Consider the following 16,036-nt stretch of genomic DNA (forward strand, 5'->3'; position numbering starts at 1 on the left):
TTCACAACATAATTCCTCTCAGCAGGAGTACAGACTTAACCACGTTATTCTGATTTATGACATTTGAGGAGAAAACCAGAATAACCGCATTATCAGCCTCCATGCATGTAAACACAGCCAGTGCTGTCAGCTACAATATATATACATATATATATACATATATATACATATATACATATATATACATATATACATATATATACATATAATATATACAATATATATATATATATATATAATATATATATATATATATATATATATATATATATATATATATATTATATATATATATATAAATAGTGGATAACAGCAGATGAGACCAATTTATAATTAGGTTTATAATCAAGAGAATTATGGTTAAATCTCCACTCAAATCGATGTCTTGCATTCTGTCTGTTCATTCATCTTTCAGTAAAGCCATCCCTGAAGCAATAACAGATTCATTGGCACATTACAGCACTGTCATGAACAAGGAGTGCAGTCATTAATATAGATCATTTCTGGCATTTGAGATTTTGTGAGATAAAAATCCAAGCGGCGTTATCACAGAAGCCATATTTGTGAGATATTTTTTATAAGAACTGCCATTAACCAAAGAGATAAACCAGAGGACTCTTCAGAGTGAGGCAGTATGAAATTACAATATTCATACCCATTACAGTCTGATGGGCAGGAGGACACAAAACACGCTCTGAAAGGAAGCAGCAAAAGAGTAATGTGCTGTATTCCACAGAAAAATATTGTGCATTCACCTCCGAATGCCATCAGGTGGGGAGAAAATGGGATGCAAAGAAAATTTCAAGAGAAATACAGCTATTTACAGGGTAAGAAAGAAGTGCAAGGCTAAGCTTTCATAGACATTCACACACTTATTATCCACGGTATATACCAAAAGACATGCGTAGAGGCACATACATATTCATCATACAAAAAAAAAAAAAACATACTAAAAGCAGGTCAGACGCAGCTTTTTCCTTTTTCCACGACTCGAATCTGATCGACCAACAATGAAAATGATTCACGCAAAGCACTGACATCACGGGATGTGAAAAGGCAAAAGCTGAAGTTCCAGCCCTTTGAATTAAAGAAAATAGAGAAAGATTAACATTGTCACAACAACAAGGAGACATCAGTAATCTTCCGCTCATCTTTTAACCAGTGTAGAGTGCCAGCCTCCTTTTCAACAGAGTGTCATCGAATCCAAGGAAAAGGGTCTGCTTTTCATAAGGAGGTCAAATATTTGGTTTTCAAATTGGGTTTCCATCTTTGTGGACTGTGTTGAAACATTAGCGTGGCCTAGTGTTAGCGCCTTGGGAAATGGAAAAATAATCCCTGCTTTGATATCCAAACCTAACCAAAACCCAAAGAAACACAAAAGAATATCAGGACATTGAGAAAAGCACCAGTGTAAAACTTAACAGGAGCTAAAAGTTAGTCTGAGGGACTATAAATACTAAATTCAAATGCTACAATTTGATTAAGACAGTCAGATTTTTTCCAAATACAATTAAGAAGGCAACTGAAGAAACTAGCCTCTCAATTTTTTTGCTAATCTGTGCACAAAGACTTTTTTTCTTTCGTAAAGTAAAACATTCCTTCAGACCGTCTAGAAAAAATAAATAAATAAAGAGAAGTTAGGATGTAAGGGTTTGTTGCAGGGTCCGCATTGCTACAGATGAGCTGCAAGAGCCCCCTTTCCCCCCCCCTTTAAGTCACAACAACACCGCCTCAGTCAATATTTAGTTCACTGTTGTTTGGCAGAACACAGAGAAGAAATAATCAGAAGTCACTATCACGAGCTGATAACTTTCCTTGACAAAAACATTTAAGTTATTTTAGAACAGTCACTATAGAGTAAAATAAATGAGACTTTGTTTGACTTGTTTGTTTTGTTTTTTTTAAATAGTCTAAACTCTCACTCTTCCTTCTCGTGGAGAGAGGCCCGCACGCGCTGGCGCACGTAAAACGCGGTGAGGGCGCTGCAGCAGGCAGTGAAGATGAAGAGCGCCACGGCATCGTGCGCGAGATCCCCGTGAAGACGCTCGTACAAGGGGCGGCGCACTGTGAAGTCTGTTCGCAGCGCTTCAATCTGCACCAGGGTGCAAACCACCACAAACACGTGAAAGATCTGGTGGCCCTGCCCGATGAAGTCACACTTCCCAGGGAACAAGCTCTCTGGGTGAGGGCAGCAGAAGAAATAGGCGCTGATTAAGAAAAAGAGCACGTGGTAGAAGTGGTACGTCACCATCGGGTCGGAGCAGCCCTCCTGGTAGCACCTGTAAATGCGATGGACTACAGGGCTGATGTCTAAGCAGTAAGCCAAGGCTGAGGGCACCACTTGAAAGAGCTTGAGGACCAGCTTGGGCAGCTCGGGACTGGCATATTTGCCATAGCAGCAGCCGAAGCATGTGAGCCAAGCCAGGAATGCCGCAGCGGGCAAAAAGATCCCTTGCACAGTAGTGTGCAACTCTTTCTCTATAGCGTAGTAGTAGTGTGCCAGAGCACTCCCGTACTGGTAAACGGCAACCCCCACGTAGTCGAGGAAGTAGAAGGTGTAGTAGGAGAGCTCCGACTTGGCAGAGAGGAGATGAGCGAGAGCACTGAATGAGAGGTAGGTGAAAGCTGCCAGGAGCACGATGAAGAGGGGCTGAGCGTGAGGATCTCGCAAGAAGTCCACCGTCTCCGAGATCTCCTGCCACTTCACCAAGATGATGAGGGCAGCCAGCAGATGGGTCCACACGTTGAGGGTCTCGTTGTGCCTTTGGAAGAGGGTGAGAAAGTAGTACCGCCAGCTCAGGTCCGGCTGTCTGTACCCCGTGTGGATGTGGCGCTCGCGGAACACCCACGGAACGTCGGACAGCTTTACGGTGCAAGGCAGGGTTGGAAAGGCCGACTCGAGCAGCTGAGGGATCTGCCGCAGCTGCTGCACGTTGATAAACAGGCGACCGATCTGTTCCATCACCACCGTTGCCATGGCGAACTGTAGACCAAAGAGGAGGGTTAGTCAATACCTGGCTTTGAGCCACACTTGTGTCAACATGTATGAACACATTTATAAACTGCAATACTACTGATATCACAAAGCAAATCTGAGCAGCGGTCATTGGATCACTGAGCAGAATGACACCCAAAAACAGCACAGGTTATGATTTTAGGTCATTTTGGGTGGGGGGGTTTAATCGTCACACAGTTCACCGTGGGCACTGGAGGACTTGACATCTTTTTCATTGTTCACTGCTTTTATTATTTAAAAACAATCAGCAGATTGACTGAATGTAAAAGCCATCAGATGCAACATGAAATTAAATGAAAAATTATAAACTAAATTAATTAATTTAATCTAATGAATTTGTTGGCCACCGGGGGGCAGTGAAACTATGTGACAACTTGACTTAATATTACATCTGTCACATGTCAAACGTCAGAACATTTCCGACTTCTTGGCAGCTAATTATGCAACTGTGTTTCTTCTGTTGGAGGCCCTGCTGGTGGTGTGCAGTGGATTTTATCTTGAAAAGCTTTCTGCTAAAAATAACACGGCTTCCTCTGGCTAAAAGTGGGGTTGATAAGAGTCTAGATATAAACAGCAGTGATCTATAAATCGGTAGTTTAAACAGCTCCAATAAAGATGACCAACTAGTTGTTATTGTCTGCAGAGAGAAACAGTTTAAGCTCCCCCACAGCCTTGCTGATCCACTGTTGGTAACAAAACATTATGGCTCGGCGCAGCTTTAAGTGTTTCCCGTCTGAAATTAAATTAAATTGTATTTATATAGGGCCGAATAATAAAAGCAGATGCCTCAAGGTACTTTATATTGTAAGGTTAAGACTCTAAAGCAATACAGAGAAAACCCCAGCACTCAAACAGCCTCTTCGAGCAAGCACTAGGTGACAGTGGGAAGTAAAAACTCCCTTTTAACAGGAAGAAACCTCAGGCAGAACCAGGCTCAGAGAGGTGAAGCCAGCTGCTGGGACCAAAGGTAACTTATCCAAAATTTAATGAGCTGATTTGTGTGTCTGAAAGTGTCCTGAAGCCTCTACGCTCCACTCACCATAATGCATCACTTTGAAGGGTGGATGCACACCACGGGACCTCGGGTACAATAAAGCTCTCACCTCAGCTCATAAATTCTGCACTGATTGAAAATGGGGAGAAATTGCTTCCCAAAAAGTGCAGCACCTGACACACAGTGAATGTTTGCTACTCGGCTAACTTAAAAAATGCACGATGGGTTTGAAAATGGGGTTTGATCTAAAAGACCTGCAGCTGAAAAAGTGTTGCTATTGACATAGAAAGTACTGATGGGTAAAGCAAACTGACGACGGTAATCTACCTACAGTGTGCTACACAGTTATCCAAAAAGACACCGATATCACAGTATAACTAGCTAGTAGTAGGCATGATCTGTGCCTACTAAGCAGCCAAACTACCACACACTAGTTTAGCTCCTCCTTTTCAAATAAAGCTCAGTTTGGAGCACGATGTGGGAAAATACAAAGTTTCTATAAATCTTCCTGTAAACAAATTCTTTGTGTTCTGTTGGGCCAATTAAATCAGATTTCGTAAACTACGCTCAGAATGCTGAGTCACGTGTGCGTAAGGGACCCTTATAGTGAAAAAAAGGTCATTTAATTCATCAATACTTCTTTTGATTAACATGTGGAGAAGGGACTAGGAAAGGCAGAGAGCGGAGGCAGCAGCGTTGCAGAGATCATTCTGTGTGGGATGAACAAGGGCCGGCGATCAGGAGGGATGGCGTGGAGTGATGAATGAGGGGGGGGATTACGTAACATAACCCCATCCGACGTCCACACCCTCCGCTTCCAACAATTGCGATGCACGTTGAAATATTTATGGATGAAAGAAAAATTCTCGAAAATACTGAAAAAGCGCGCTAGTGTGTGTGTGTGTGTGTGAGAGAGAGAGAGAGAGAGAGAGAGAGAGAGTGCTAGTGGGTATTAAACGCGGGCCTTTACGGGCCTGATGCAGCCAATTCCCCCCGAGCAAGCCTGCACCTGATCACCATCGGTCTGCTTTAAACTTGACACCCAGTGGCCGGGATGAATTTGCATGTACCTCTCCACCGACCATCGTCTCGCTTCGATTCCCCGTGGACGCCACATAACTCTGCAGTTAGGCATTAGTGCTGAATGAGCCCGAGAAATGCCGCTGCACGATGATAGAAAATGACAGGGCTTTGCGTTCGAGGCGCATCCTTCCACTGATGCAACGAACGTTCTAGATAATTCATAGATTGAGGCTAATGGCAAAATAAATACACATACCTGTTCGACGGGAGAATCAATCCAGAGCCGAAGATACAGGAGAGGATGGACGAGTTAGAGCCGTGGAGATCATGGATAACATTATCTGACGGCGGTGAACATGCAGCGGAGAAACGTGACGGGAGCGGCGCCTGGCGGCTCTCACGGCTCAATCGCTGGGAGGGCGGACATCGCTTGGTGAACGGACTGATGTTCTAGCCAATCAGCAAACACACGGCTTCTTCTGCAAATCCATTCGACCAATGATATCTAACGCCGGCAAACGAGCCCACTCCCCCACAGAAAATCTTCCACTGTCATATGTATATATAAGAGCTTTAAACGTCCAGTCGCTGTTTAGCTAAGTGTTAACACGTGTTCTAAAATAGTTTGAAGTTTATGTTAATAAGAGAAAAGAAGAATTTAATATATTTAGTTATTCCTCAGTCTAATGACCGTTTCGTTGTTCCAGCACCACAAAATGCAAATGCAATGCTGCATTTCCCCTCTTGTTTACACACTCACCTGCATATAGTTTACCCTCTGTGGGAACAGGCTGATGAATCTTTCAGTAGCCCTGATAAAGATTTAAAAGTTTTTCAAATCAAGCGTTTTAAACACGAGAGCCACTGTCACCACTTGTGCAAATGAGTTGCACAGTTGCCACACAGTTCTTCCTGAGTACTGTGACAAAGCACTAAAACACGATATCGTGAAGCCCATAAAGCTGGACGGCACTGCTTCTTCAGTGTCTCAGCTTCAGAGATACCTTTCATAACACAATGCCAACTCCACTGGGTCTAATTTGCTTATCAAAACAGGCAATTTCCCTGCTTCTTAGTGGTGGTCAGATTACGTTTACAGCCTATAGTCTTTCCATTCTTTAACAAAGTTTCATTTAACTGCAACCAACCACCCTACTCAGTCTATATTCCCAGACGGATTTAAGAGGCGTGCCTAAAACAGAAATAATAATGTGTTGGTCTTTTTGGTATTTATCCTCTCTGTATCTTAATGTCAGCTCGGGGGAACATGAGCTGAACACACATCTTTGTGTAGCAAAAAAAAAAAAAAAAAGTCTGTCCAGCAATCCAGAGAAATCCAGAAAATACTGAGAAACGATTCTTGAAGTCAGGCCAGCTTTTGTCCCCTGTGTGGTCAGACAGGGTAGGAGCAGTGCACTATAGGACATAGTTCCAGGCTGATGAGTTCAGCTGTTTTTCCAAACACATGACAAAGAGGGATTGTACAGAACTGCGCGCAAGACTCCAACACAAACACTCTTATATAAACATTTTTGCTGCGTAGGTGCACACAGAGTATTAAACTTCCAAAGAAAACCTGTAAGACAGTGCAGCATGGTGGTGCAGCGTTCAGCACTGTTGCCTCACAGGTGAAGGGCCTGAGTTCAATTCCACCATCTGGATGGGGTCTCTCTGTGTGGAGATTGCATGTTCTCCCTCTGTTTACAGTTCAGAGACATGCAGCTAGCGATATTAGGCTAATTGATGATTCATAGGGCAATTTAGAATGTGATCTGAATGGAAAAGAGTTTATCATATAGTCAAATGGATGGTACTGTTTCAGGTGTAGTTCTCAAAAATAGTAACATTCATACTTTTTATTGGATTTTAGCTTGGTAAGATTTTTCTTCTGGTCTGGTCCTGTTCTTTTTCTTTTTATATCTTATAAATATTTTAGATAAAGATATTTTATATCTTTCTGTTAGATGACAGTTGTAGCCATGGTTGAACGCTTAGGATGGAGAAAAGGTCTTACACTGACTGCCATATAGGATATGTAAAAGATAGGGGTTGTGACAGATTAGGATGAAAATATGCTGAAAAGAAAAAGGATCGAGAGACTGAAAGCAGTGCTCTGAAGCAAAGAAGGAGAGAGAAAGAAAAGGTTGGATCGTGTGGAGATTGTAGATTAGAACGTTCATGAGGATGAAAGGTATGAGGATTTTCATGGGTGATGGTTTGAGGGATGTTTGATCAGGGATGTTTGACACAATGTGTGTGTGAGCAGAGAAGAAGCATGTTACTGATAAAGTAACAAAAGGCAAATAAATCCATGTAGCAATGAAGTCACGGTAAATATTAGGGGAAGATAGGTTAAGAAGAGATCTAACGATTAATGAGCAGCAAAACAAACACCACAGATGTGATGTTTAATACGAGGTCTGAAAGCTTCTTTTTTTTATTTGCAGACAAATAATGAGGAACTGCATAGAAGTAGAAGTGCGGTGCTGTATGAGGAAGTTAAGAGAGACAGAAATGTGAGGGTGATTGATGAGGGAAGAGAGATGGTAGTGAGGTTTGCAGTAGAAGTGACAGATAGGTTCAAGTTGGAGGCTGGATTACACACAGAGTCGATGTTCAGCCCTTTCCTTGAAGGACACGCTGGCAGACAAGATCCCACAAGAGCGTCTGTGGTCTATGCTGTTTGCAGATAACATTGTGATCTGCTTCGAGAGTACAGAGCAAGTCAGGAAGATCCTGGAGAGTATATCCTCTGGGGGAAAAAAAACCCATGAAAGTCAGGACAGTGCATGAATGAGAGAGAGGACAGTGGATAGGACAGGTGAGAGGATTGGTTAGCTGAGGTGGCAACGGTTGAGGGGTCAAGTGACTGATGTGTGAACGAGAGGTGAGAGGTACGGTGGAGTGCATGTGTCAGAAATGATTTACCACAGATGGGCATACTAGCAAGAGTGAAGACAAAGGTTTACACAATGGCAGTGAGAGCAGCTACTATGTTAAATGGACTGGAAATGGTGCCAATAATGAAAAGATGGGACCCTAAAGGATGGAGGTGGTGAAGGAGAATACAGGTAGCTGCTGTGATGCATAAAGATTAAAAGGACAGGAAAAGAAAAATGTGTTGACTTCTAATGGGACAAACTGGAAGATGAAGAGCTGACATAAGTTGGGGAAAAAAGGTTAATCCTTACACAGCACAAGTCTAATACCCATGAAGCTAGACCAGTGCAAATCATTAAACTATTAAGAGAGACACTATAATTTATGCTACAGAAACATTTTTAATTAAATGTTCATGACATTCTGTAAATAACCAAGCAATAAAGAGAGAATGAACTGTATTTCACAATGTGAATAAGATTCCAAAAAGAAAACAAAAATAGGGGAAAATAGGAAAAAAAAACATCCTAATATACCAATTAAGGGAATAAAATATGTTATACACCAAAACTTGAAGCTCTTAAAACTCTAAGACTTCAATAATCAGACATGTCAAGCAGGTCACTGAACACAATCAGCACTTACCCAGTGCCACTTGGCAACCGGTTACACACTGACTGCAATTCTGTGCAAGTTGAAGCAAAGGTAAACAAACCCATAAAAACTGACGAGAACTTTATGTCCTTACACAAAGCGGAACATTATGTGGCAAGCAGGTGCTACCTTACATCAACCTGAAAAAGTCCACAGCCACAGGTTCTTTAGGAAAATGTAAAGTCAGCCGTAAATAAGAAAAACATTAAATAATTATAAGCCTCTAAAATTTCACATAATTTTTTTCAGATCCAGCAGCTAAGAGAGCATTTGACACTCCCTGAGCTCATCTCCCGCACAAGAATGCTACTTTATGACATTTTCTAACTCCACCGTGCAGTTTATGCCACTGCATTTAAAATGGCATTACAGTATATGTAAAGGTGCTCGGATACATCAGTTTTATTCTTTGGCATTTTGACCACTTAAAGAATTATTTGTTTTATTCAGAGAGTTTCACGTAATTTACAGATATTACATCATTAAAAAGAAATAGAGCAATATTTTAAAACACCATCCAGCATTTGATATCAACAAACGTGGCTAATCCCCGATCTAAAAGCTGAGGTATCAGGGAGCTCTAGGCTGTTTTTTTCAGTGAGTTTATTTCTACTGTTCCACCTGGGTGGTTTTAAGAGAATGGATTGGGTGTTCTCCAGCAGCTTTGACTCAGAGTACAATGCACTTCAGTCACAGTTTGATAGTTTCATTTAAAATCCACTGGACCTAAGTGTAATTCAGTGTATTTTCCCCCAGATTTTCCAGTCATCTAAAGAAGGGCATCGTGTGCATAACAAATTCATCATGAGATTTTTGTTGGCAGCAATCTGCATAAGTTAGAGATGAGCACATGCAGAAAATACATCCTTTCATCTGCGCTAAAAAGCATTTCTAGTGACAAAGTTTTGTCATGTTTTCCCAGACAACATGTAGCTGATGTGGAAATTGCCTTGTTGATATAAAGTATAATTCTTTTCACGTCTTGTATCAAATTATTTTTGTATTTAGAAATGCTGGCAGCACGGTGGTTAGCACTGTTGCCACACAGCAAGAAGGTCCTGAGTTCAATTCCACCATCAGGCCGGGGTCTTTCTGTGTGGAGTTTGCATGTTCTCCCCATGTTTGTGTGGGTTCCCTCCGGGTACTCTGGCTTCCTCCCACCATCCAAAGACATGCAGCTTGTGGGGATAGGTTAATTGGATAATCCAAATTGCCATTAGGTGTGAATGTGCGAGTGAATGTGAGAGCGAATGGTTGTCTGTCCCTGTGTGTTGGCCCTGCGACAGACTGGCGACCTGTCCAGGGTGTACCCCGCCTCTCACCCTATGACAGCTGGGATAGGCTCCAGCGCCCCCCCGCAACCCTGAGAAGCGAATGGATGGATGGATTTAGAAATGCTTTATTGACCCGTGATACCATATTAGTGGCGTGAGACAGTGTCTTTCATTCAATACACTATATCTAATCAAGTACAGAGGCTACTGGTAACTTAGTATAGCAGAAGCTTGTGCAATATCAAGAAGATACATTACTGTTTAAGTCTTAGCTGTGATCATACCTGCACAACTACAGAATTTGGTTCATGACCTTTTAAATAAAACTTCTTGACTCTAACATTGCTATCAGTTTGCAGTCTCACTGTTAGCTTAAGTTTGCAACCAGCTGAATTGGGGAGATTCCACTCCACTTTTTTCCATTCATATTGGCCAGAAGGGTCAAAACAGCAAAAATGAGCAAAACCCTTAAAATGTAAAACTGTCAGCAGGTGTCAGAAGAGTCCTGAAACCATACAGCATGAAGCCATAATAACATCTTCATTATAATTAGTAGATGAATCATCACAGTACAGAAAGTTGAAAAAGGATAAAAACTTTAATGGTGTAACAATGGGACTGTACTGGACAGTCAACAATAACATCCAGCATTGCCAGCAAGAGTTTACAACAGCATGTGATGTATTAACATTAAGAAGTAGAAGGACCAATTTATTACCAGCAAATGCTTCTTTAAAGAAGGTAATATAACCAGCTGCCAAAGTGAAATCTACAGCAAGAAAGCCAGACTGCATCCTGACTCAATCTAACCAACTTAATCAGAACAGCATAATCCGAACAAAAAAAGAGCACAAAACTGCATTTAAACGTCAGTCATGAAAATACAGCTTATCTTTGGAGGTGTGAAAACTGCGTTAGAGATCGAAAGGGGATTAATTCTCTCGCTCTTTCATTGCCTCCTTGTTCTTTCTCACTTCTTCAAGCTTCTTGTCCTGTTAAAAAATAAGAAGAAACACAACATTATTATTTTTAATATTACACAAGCTGATGTTGGTGCACCACTGAGAGCCTACCTTCTCCTTAAACTTCTCATTGAGGGCTGCCAACCTGGCAGTGCGGTTCTCTTTGTTCGCCTCCATCTTCTGATTCAGTTTCTCCTGGGCCTGCTTGCTAAAGTTGCAGCTTTCCTCAATGGCCTTCTGGATGACCTCCTTCTCGTGCTCTCGCTTCTCGGCGAGATGTTTCAGCACTTCAGCTTCGTGGCTCTGACAGACAGACAAAACAACTGTTGCACTTTATAGAATTCTAAACACACGGGCTACACTTTTTTCCTTGTGTCTGCTTATAAAGCCTGCTGTCAATCTAGATACCCTGCGTCTTTCTTCAGCAGCATCCAGTTTCCTCTTAATCTCATCCAGTGAGGTTTCCTTTTTCTTCAATGGGGACAACAGAAAATCCACCTTAGCGTCTGGGGTCGAGGGGCTTAGGATGACCTCAAACGCTTGACCCGATGCACGCTTATTCAGCTCTTTCACTTGGATATCTGTAAAACAGGAAATACTAGAGTTGCCAGGAAGAAAGATGGAGCTGCAGGGTAACACTGAACTTCAAATATCAGCTCCACACAGCAACACACTGTAAAATTTAAAAGCAAATAAAGTGTAAAAGCTGCTAGAACAGAGCAAACCATTGCACACAATTTATACCTACCTCCAGAACTCGCCATTTTATCAGAAGTGCTGCCTTTAATACCACTGTAAGAAGATATTTAAAAAAAAAAAACATTAATTAGTATCAACTGGGAGAGCATCAATGACACTTTGAAGGATGCAGAACTTTTCATGTACTTTCCCAATGTATGGAGCTGATGGTAGCAGCTCATGTTTTGGCATTTCACTGTCATGAATGTCTTTGGAAAAATACAAACACACACAGTGGATCATCATCACTGTGGGCTCCCAGGTGTAAACTTAAAATCTGTCAACTATGCTGGTGTGAATTGATTTATTTCCTTTTTTAAAAAGTGGGTTTGCATGTGGATAAAATGAGTTTTCTCATTAACTCTAATTATAAAACAGGCACCAACTGCATATTCAGTTATAAACAACGTTATATAATACGTTAACTTACCAGTCACAACATGACTTTCATTTAATTGTCTAGCAAAACAAGTTCTGCACCTCTATGATGCCCCAGGTATTCTCAGCTCAACAGAGCACAGAACAAAACGGTGTGAATAAGCCATGCTATAAGACCCCCGCCTGCCCACAGGTGGAGACTGCTGCCTTTTTTTTCTTTTACAGGAACTTACATAAAGGCGGGGGCGGGCCAAGACCTCGTTGATTAGACGGTGCAGTGAAAACAAAGACACAAAACTGCACTTGAAAAGTTGTCTGGAAAAATAAAAAACTAAAGAAAACGAAACCCCCAGGTTTGCTAGCAAAATGTAACGACCGATAGACGTTGCATCATAACAATAACATCAACAACAACAAAAAATGTTAGTGCAAAATAATTAATTTACTCTGAAAGTATGGATACATGTTAGCAGAACATTTTCTCGACTATACTTGTCAAAACATTTGAAATTTAAAAATCTATATTTTTCATCTACTTTAATGCAATAAAAATCCATAATTTCTGCACAGCGGCCATAGCAATTAACTCCATTAATAACTACTTCAGTGCTGTGAATCTGAACCTCAAACTACTCAAAAAAAAGTTCAAAACCCGCTTAAAAGTCTGCCAGCAGTGGTCTGAACGGCTGGTTAAACACATACATGAGACCATTGTCCTCACCGTCAAGTGCTTCGTCTTGAAAAGCAGACCTCCACCACCTTATTCTTCCCTCTATTCAAACTGCTAACATCTGCACCTTGGCGCACAAAACCCACCGACCCCATACGTCATCAGTGAGGTTTGCGTTCATTGGTCTGAGTCCGCCAATCATAGCGAGTATTTACAAGCGCGCGCGCCAGGAAAAGGAAGAGGTGAAAAAAAACAACAGACAGAAAAGCTGGCTCTGTGGGTAACTTAAAGCTGTACTGCTGTCAGTTAAATGATTATATAAACGGAATATGTCAGGATAAATGTGCAGCAAAGTAAATAGGAGTCTAAATAGAGCTAACGGTAAGCTCAAAGGGTACAGCTAAATAAGTGGTGTGGGTTTTACGGTACAATAAAACAGTAATAAGTTTTAAAAAAAAGTGTTTCATTGGCATACTCATATTAAGGTTATTTTCTCTTTTTTAGGCTAAAAATATCTCACTGATAGAAAATAGTGCTGTGACTGCAGATCTTTGTATCAAGCCTTTACCAAGTAAATACAGGGCCAGTAGTGCCGATACCAATACTGATACTTTTAACTTATAAATGCAGCTTATGTAAGGGAGACCAGCGTGCTATGACAAGATATATTAATAATAATAAATCCAATAAATCACTGTGGGTTTTTAAACACACACAAAAAAAAAAAACTCTTGTTAGCTTTTCTCATATTTTGAAACTGTTTTTTACCCCACCGCTGTAAAAGGCTGATTGGGGCTATTGCTGGGTTTTCGGATGGATGAGGTGGACACCCAAGTTTTTGAATGCAATAACTCGAGAACAAGGAAATGTAAGATTTTCAAACTGATAACATAGGTGTATCTACTAAAGATCTCAGAGGTCAGTGACCTCAAGGTCAGAGGTCATGTTATCTGAAAATCTTGTGAATGTGATAAATAAAGAAGGAAGTTACCTAGGATTTATATAATACGTGCATAAACTTAAAATCTCAGACGAGTTCAAAATCTCAAGGACAGAGGTCAACTTTTATAAAAAATCACCTAGGATTTTCAAATTTATACCATAGGTGCATCTGACAGGAGGCAGAGGGGTAGCACAGGTGGCTACCAGTTTTCCAATACTACCAGTGTTTTGGAACACTTAAAATGTAAATGTGCCTGTTTCCAAAGCCCTGGGTCAGCTTCTGGTGTTTAAATGTGCTATAGGCTATATATAAAATAGACATGACAGTTAATGCAAAAAGGTTCAGGCAATTTTCACAGTGCACGTGTTAGGTGTATTTTTCCACTTTCAAAAAATTTCAACATGATTCAGTGAACTACAAACTTAACTTGGAGGCTAGAAACAAAGTATCAATAAGATCATGCTGGTATTTATCTGATACCAATAACAGTGTTGGTATCGATACTATCAATATTTAAATTGATCCGCTCAACTCTAATAGAAAGTTGTTGAGGTGTCAACATATGTTGAGGCTCCATATTGGGTTAAATAATAGTTACTGCTTGCATAAAAGTCATTATTTATATTTTGGGTCAGTTAACCCTAAACTCTATCTATCCTGAGATAATGCATAAAGCCCTCTGCATGTTTGATTTTGTCACTTTGGCAAAAAAATATTTAAAAAAAAACCTGATTAGTTGCTCAGGGATGCAGAGCATGAAATCAAATATAGTAATTCATTTCTGGAAAAACAGGCTATGGGCCATTTGAGAGGACCTATTTTTTCTCTCACCGTTAATGGTAGCTGAAAATATACGGAGACTTTCATCATAGCTCAAAAGAATATTAAAGTTCAAGGGTCATTTAACTAGTAATGGACTCTTTATGAACTATAAGGTATCTGCTGTTTCCAGACAACCTCACAGTGCTTTGCTCTTTTTCTTTCTTCAACCTCTGTGTCTAATATAGTAGTGTTATAACACAGCAAATGTATTCATTCATTTACTGTACCGCCTTCACATTCATTTGCATTTCATCTTACAAGGCACAACAGTGAAACTTTTATGAAAACTGACATGAATGTTTTTCTGCTCTTGTGTCTCTTACAGCTCCTCCTTTAAAGAAAAGACTTCTGAATGAGTGATGAAGAAGAAGTGATGGACGAGAGGGAAGTTGCAATCTTGGCAGCTGCTTCCTATGAAAAATAAAATAGAGAGACAGACATAAGCTGCAAACAAAGTGAGACAGAACAAAGATGTCATTATAGAGGAGTAACAGGGGTAAGTTGCTATTCCCAGCAGCTGACAAAGGTTTTACACAGAGAAGTACCCAATCACCCACCTGCGTTTTTAAAGTTGAAAATGAAGCGACTGATTCCTAATTGGAAACAGTTCCCCAGGTGGCGCATTAGGAGAATAAACATTCCGACATTTGATAGATTTGGTCTTAATGTCTGTTTTTATATTTTCTTGTGACGCTTTTAAAATAACTAACTAAAATTACACCACCTAGTCAAGAGTAAATGGATAAATCTTTTTCTTCTTTGTTTATTAGCTCTCTCCAACTGTGATTCATCTTGTCAGAGGCTTGAAAGGTCCTAAAAAAAGACATTTTGCAGCTATAAACATTCATTTCAGTATAGATTTCAGAAACATATGTGTTAGCTACATATGCTTGGCAGGGATAGCTCAGTAGGTAGAGTGGTGGCCCCCTGTTTGGAAGGTTTGGGGTGCGATGCAGAGAGGAATTTCCCCATGCGGATCAATAAAGTATACATTGTTATTATATTATTTTTTTCATCCTAAGCTAGTTGATAGATTTTTCTCTACTTGTGCTATTTCATGCCTCTGTGTAAAATGTCTCCATCTATAAATGTGAAATGTCACTTGTAGCTTCAGACTTTACTTATTGAAATCTGTGTACACTGTGCAAGAACAAGTGGGGATTATGTCACAGGAGCTTCTTTAGCTGAGAGAAAGTAGCGTAAACTGCTGGTTAATACTGCAACCTAGTGTTGGATATAGAAATTCACTTTTCAGTAGTGTTAGGAGCAGTGCCAGTTCAGTGTGGTGATGCTATGAAACGCGTTTTTAAGCAAGCAATGCTTTTTACGCCTCACTTGTAAATGACTGATGGGTTATTGCCGTCAACCCACCGGGCAGACGGGCAGCGTGGACACCTAAGTTTGCAAATGCGATGACTAGATAACAAATAATCATGCAGTAAGTGCAGTTTCACAGCTGAGGTCTCTGAAAGGTGATTTATTGGCTGTGTATTGTTACTATAAGTACATTTTTGAAAAGTATGTTTTTAATGTTCGGTGAGTTGAGAAATGTTTGAAGTAGTTACTTGGAAAAAAACCCATCTTCTATTTCTCAGTAATCACACTTGTAATAGATTTCATTAAGTTTTTTCCACATTACAGGTTATATTAAAAGGACTATTAATAACCCCATCCCTGTTGGC

The 16,036-nt window shown here is 40.5% G+C and overlaps 2 protein-coding genes across 3 annotated transcripts; both read right to left on the reverse strand.

Moving 5' to 3' along the window:
- Window positions 1-318: 318 nt before the first annotated feature.
- Window positions 319-5,473, reverse strand: paqr7b (progestin and adipoQ receptor family member VII, b). Its single transcript, XM_005945169.3, has 2 exons — window positions 5,290-5,473; window positions 319-2,983 (listed from the first exon to the last, which is right to left on the reverse strand). The coding sequence occupies exon 2, from the start codon at window positions 2,975-2,977 to the stop codon at window positions 1,919-1,921; it is 1,059 nt and encodes a 352-aa protein (XP_005945231.1). The 5' UTR covers window positions 2,978-2,983; window positions 5,290-5,473; the 3' UTR covers window positions 319-1,918.
- A 4,947-nt stretch (window positions 5,474-10,420) lies between these two features.
- stmn1b (stathmin 1b) lies at window positions 10,421-12,763 on the reverse strand. 2 transcript variants are annotated; one of them, XM_005945174.3, is made up of 5 exons: window positions 12,641-12,763; window positions 11,552-11,595; window positions 11,212-11,384; window positions 10,915-11,106; window positions 10,421-10,833 (listed from the first exon to the last, which is right to left on the reverse strand). In XM_005945174.3, exons 2-5 carry the CDS (start codon window positions 11,565-11,567, stop codon window positions 10,774-10,776), a joined length of 441 nt encoding a protein of 146 aa, XP_005945236.1. In that variant the 5' UTR covers window positions 11,568-11,595; window positions 12,641-12,763; the 3' UTR covers window positions 10,421-10,773. The 2 variants fall into 2 exon arrangements, with proteins under 2 accessions (XP_005945236.1, XP_042069429.1); XM_042213495.1 differs by having other exon boundaries at window positions 12,622-12,715.
- Between the last annotated feature and the right edge of the window lie 3,273 nt (window positions 12,764-16,036).

The sequence above is a fragment of the Haplochromis burtoni genome, unplaced genomic scaffold, assembly GCF_018398535.1.
Source record: "Haplochromis burtoni strain Fernald_Lab_line unplaced genomic scaffold, NCSU_Asbu1 Contig_446, whole genome shotgun sequence".
NCBI classification, from domain to species: Eukaryota; Metazoa; Chordata; class Actinopteri; order Cichliformes; family Cichlidae; genus Haplochromis; species Haplochromis burtoni.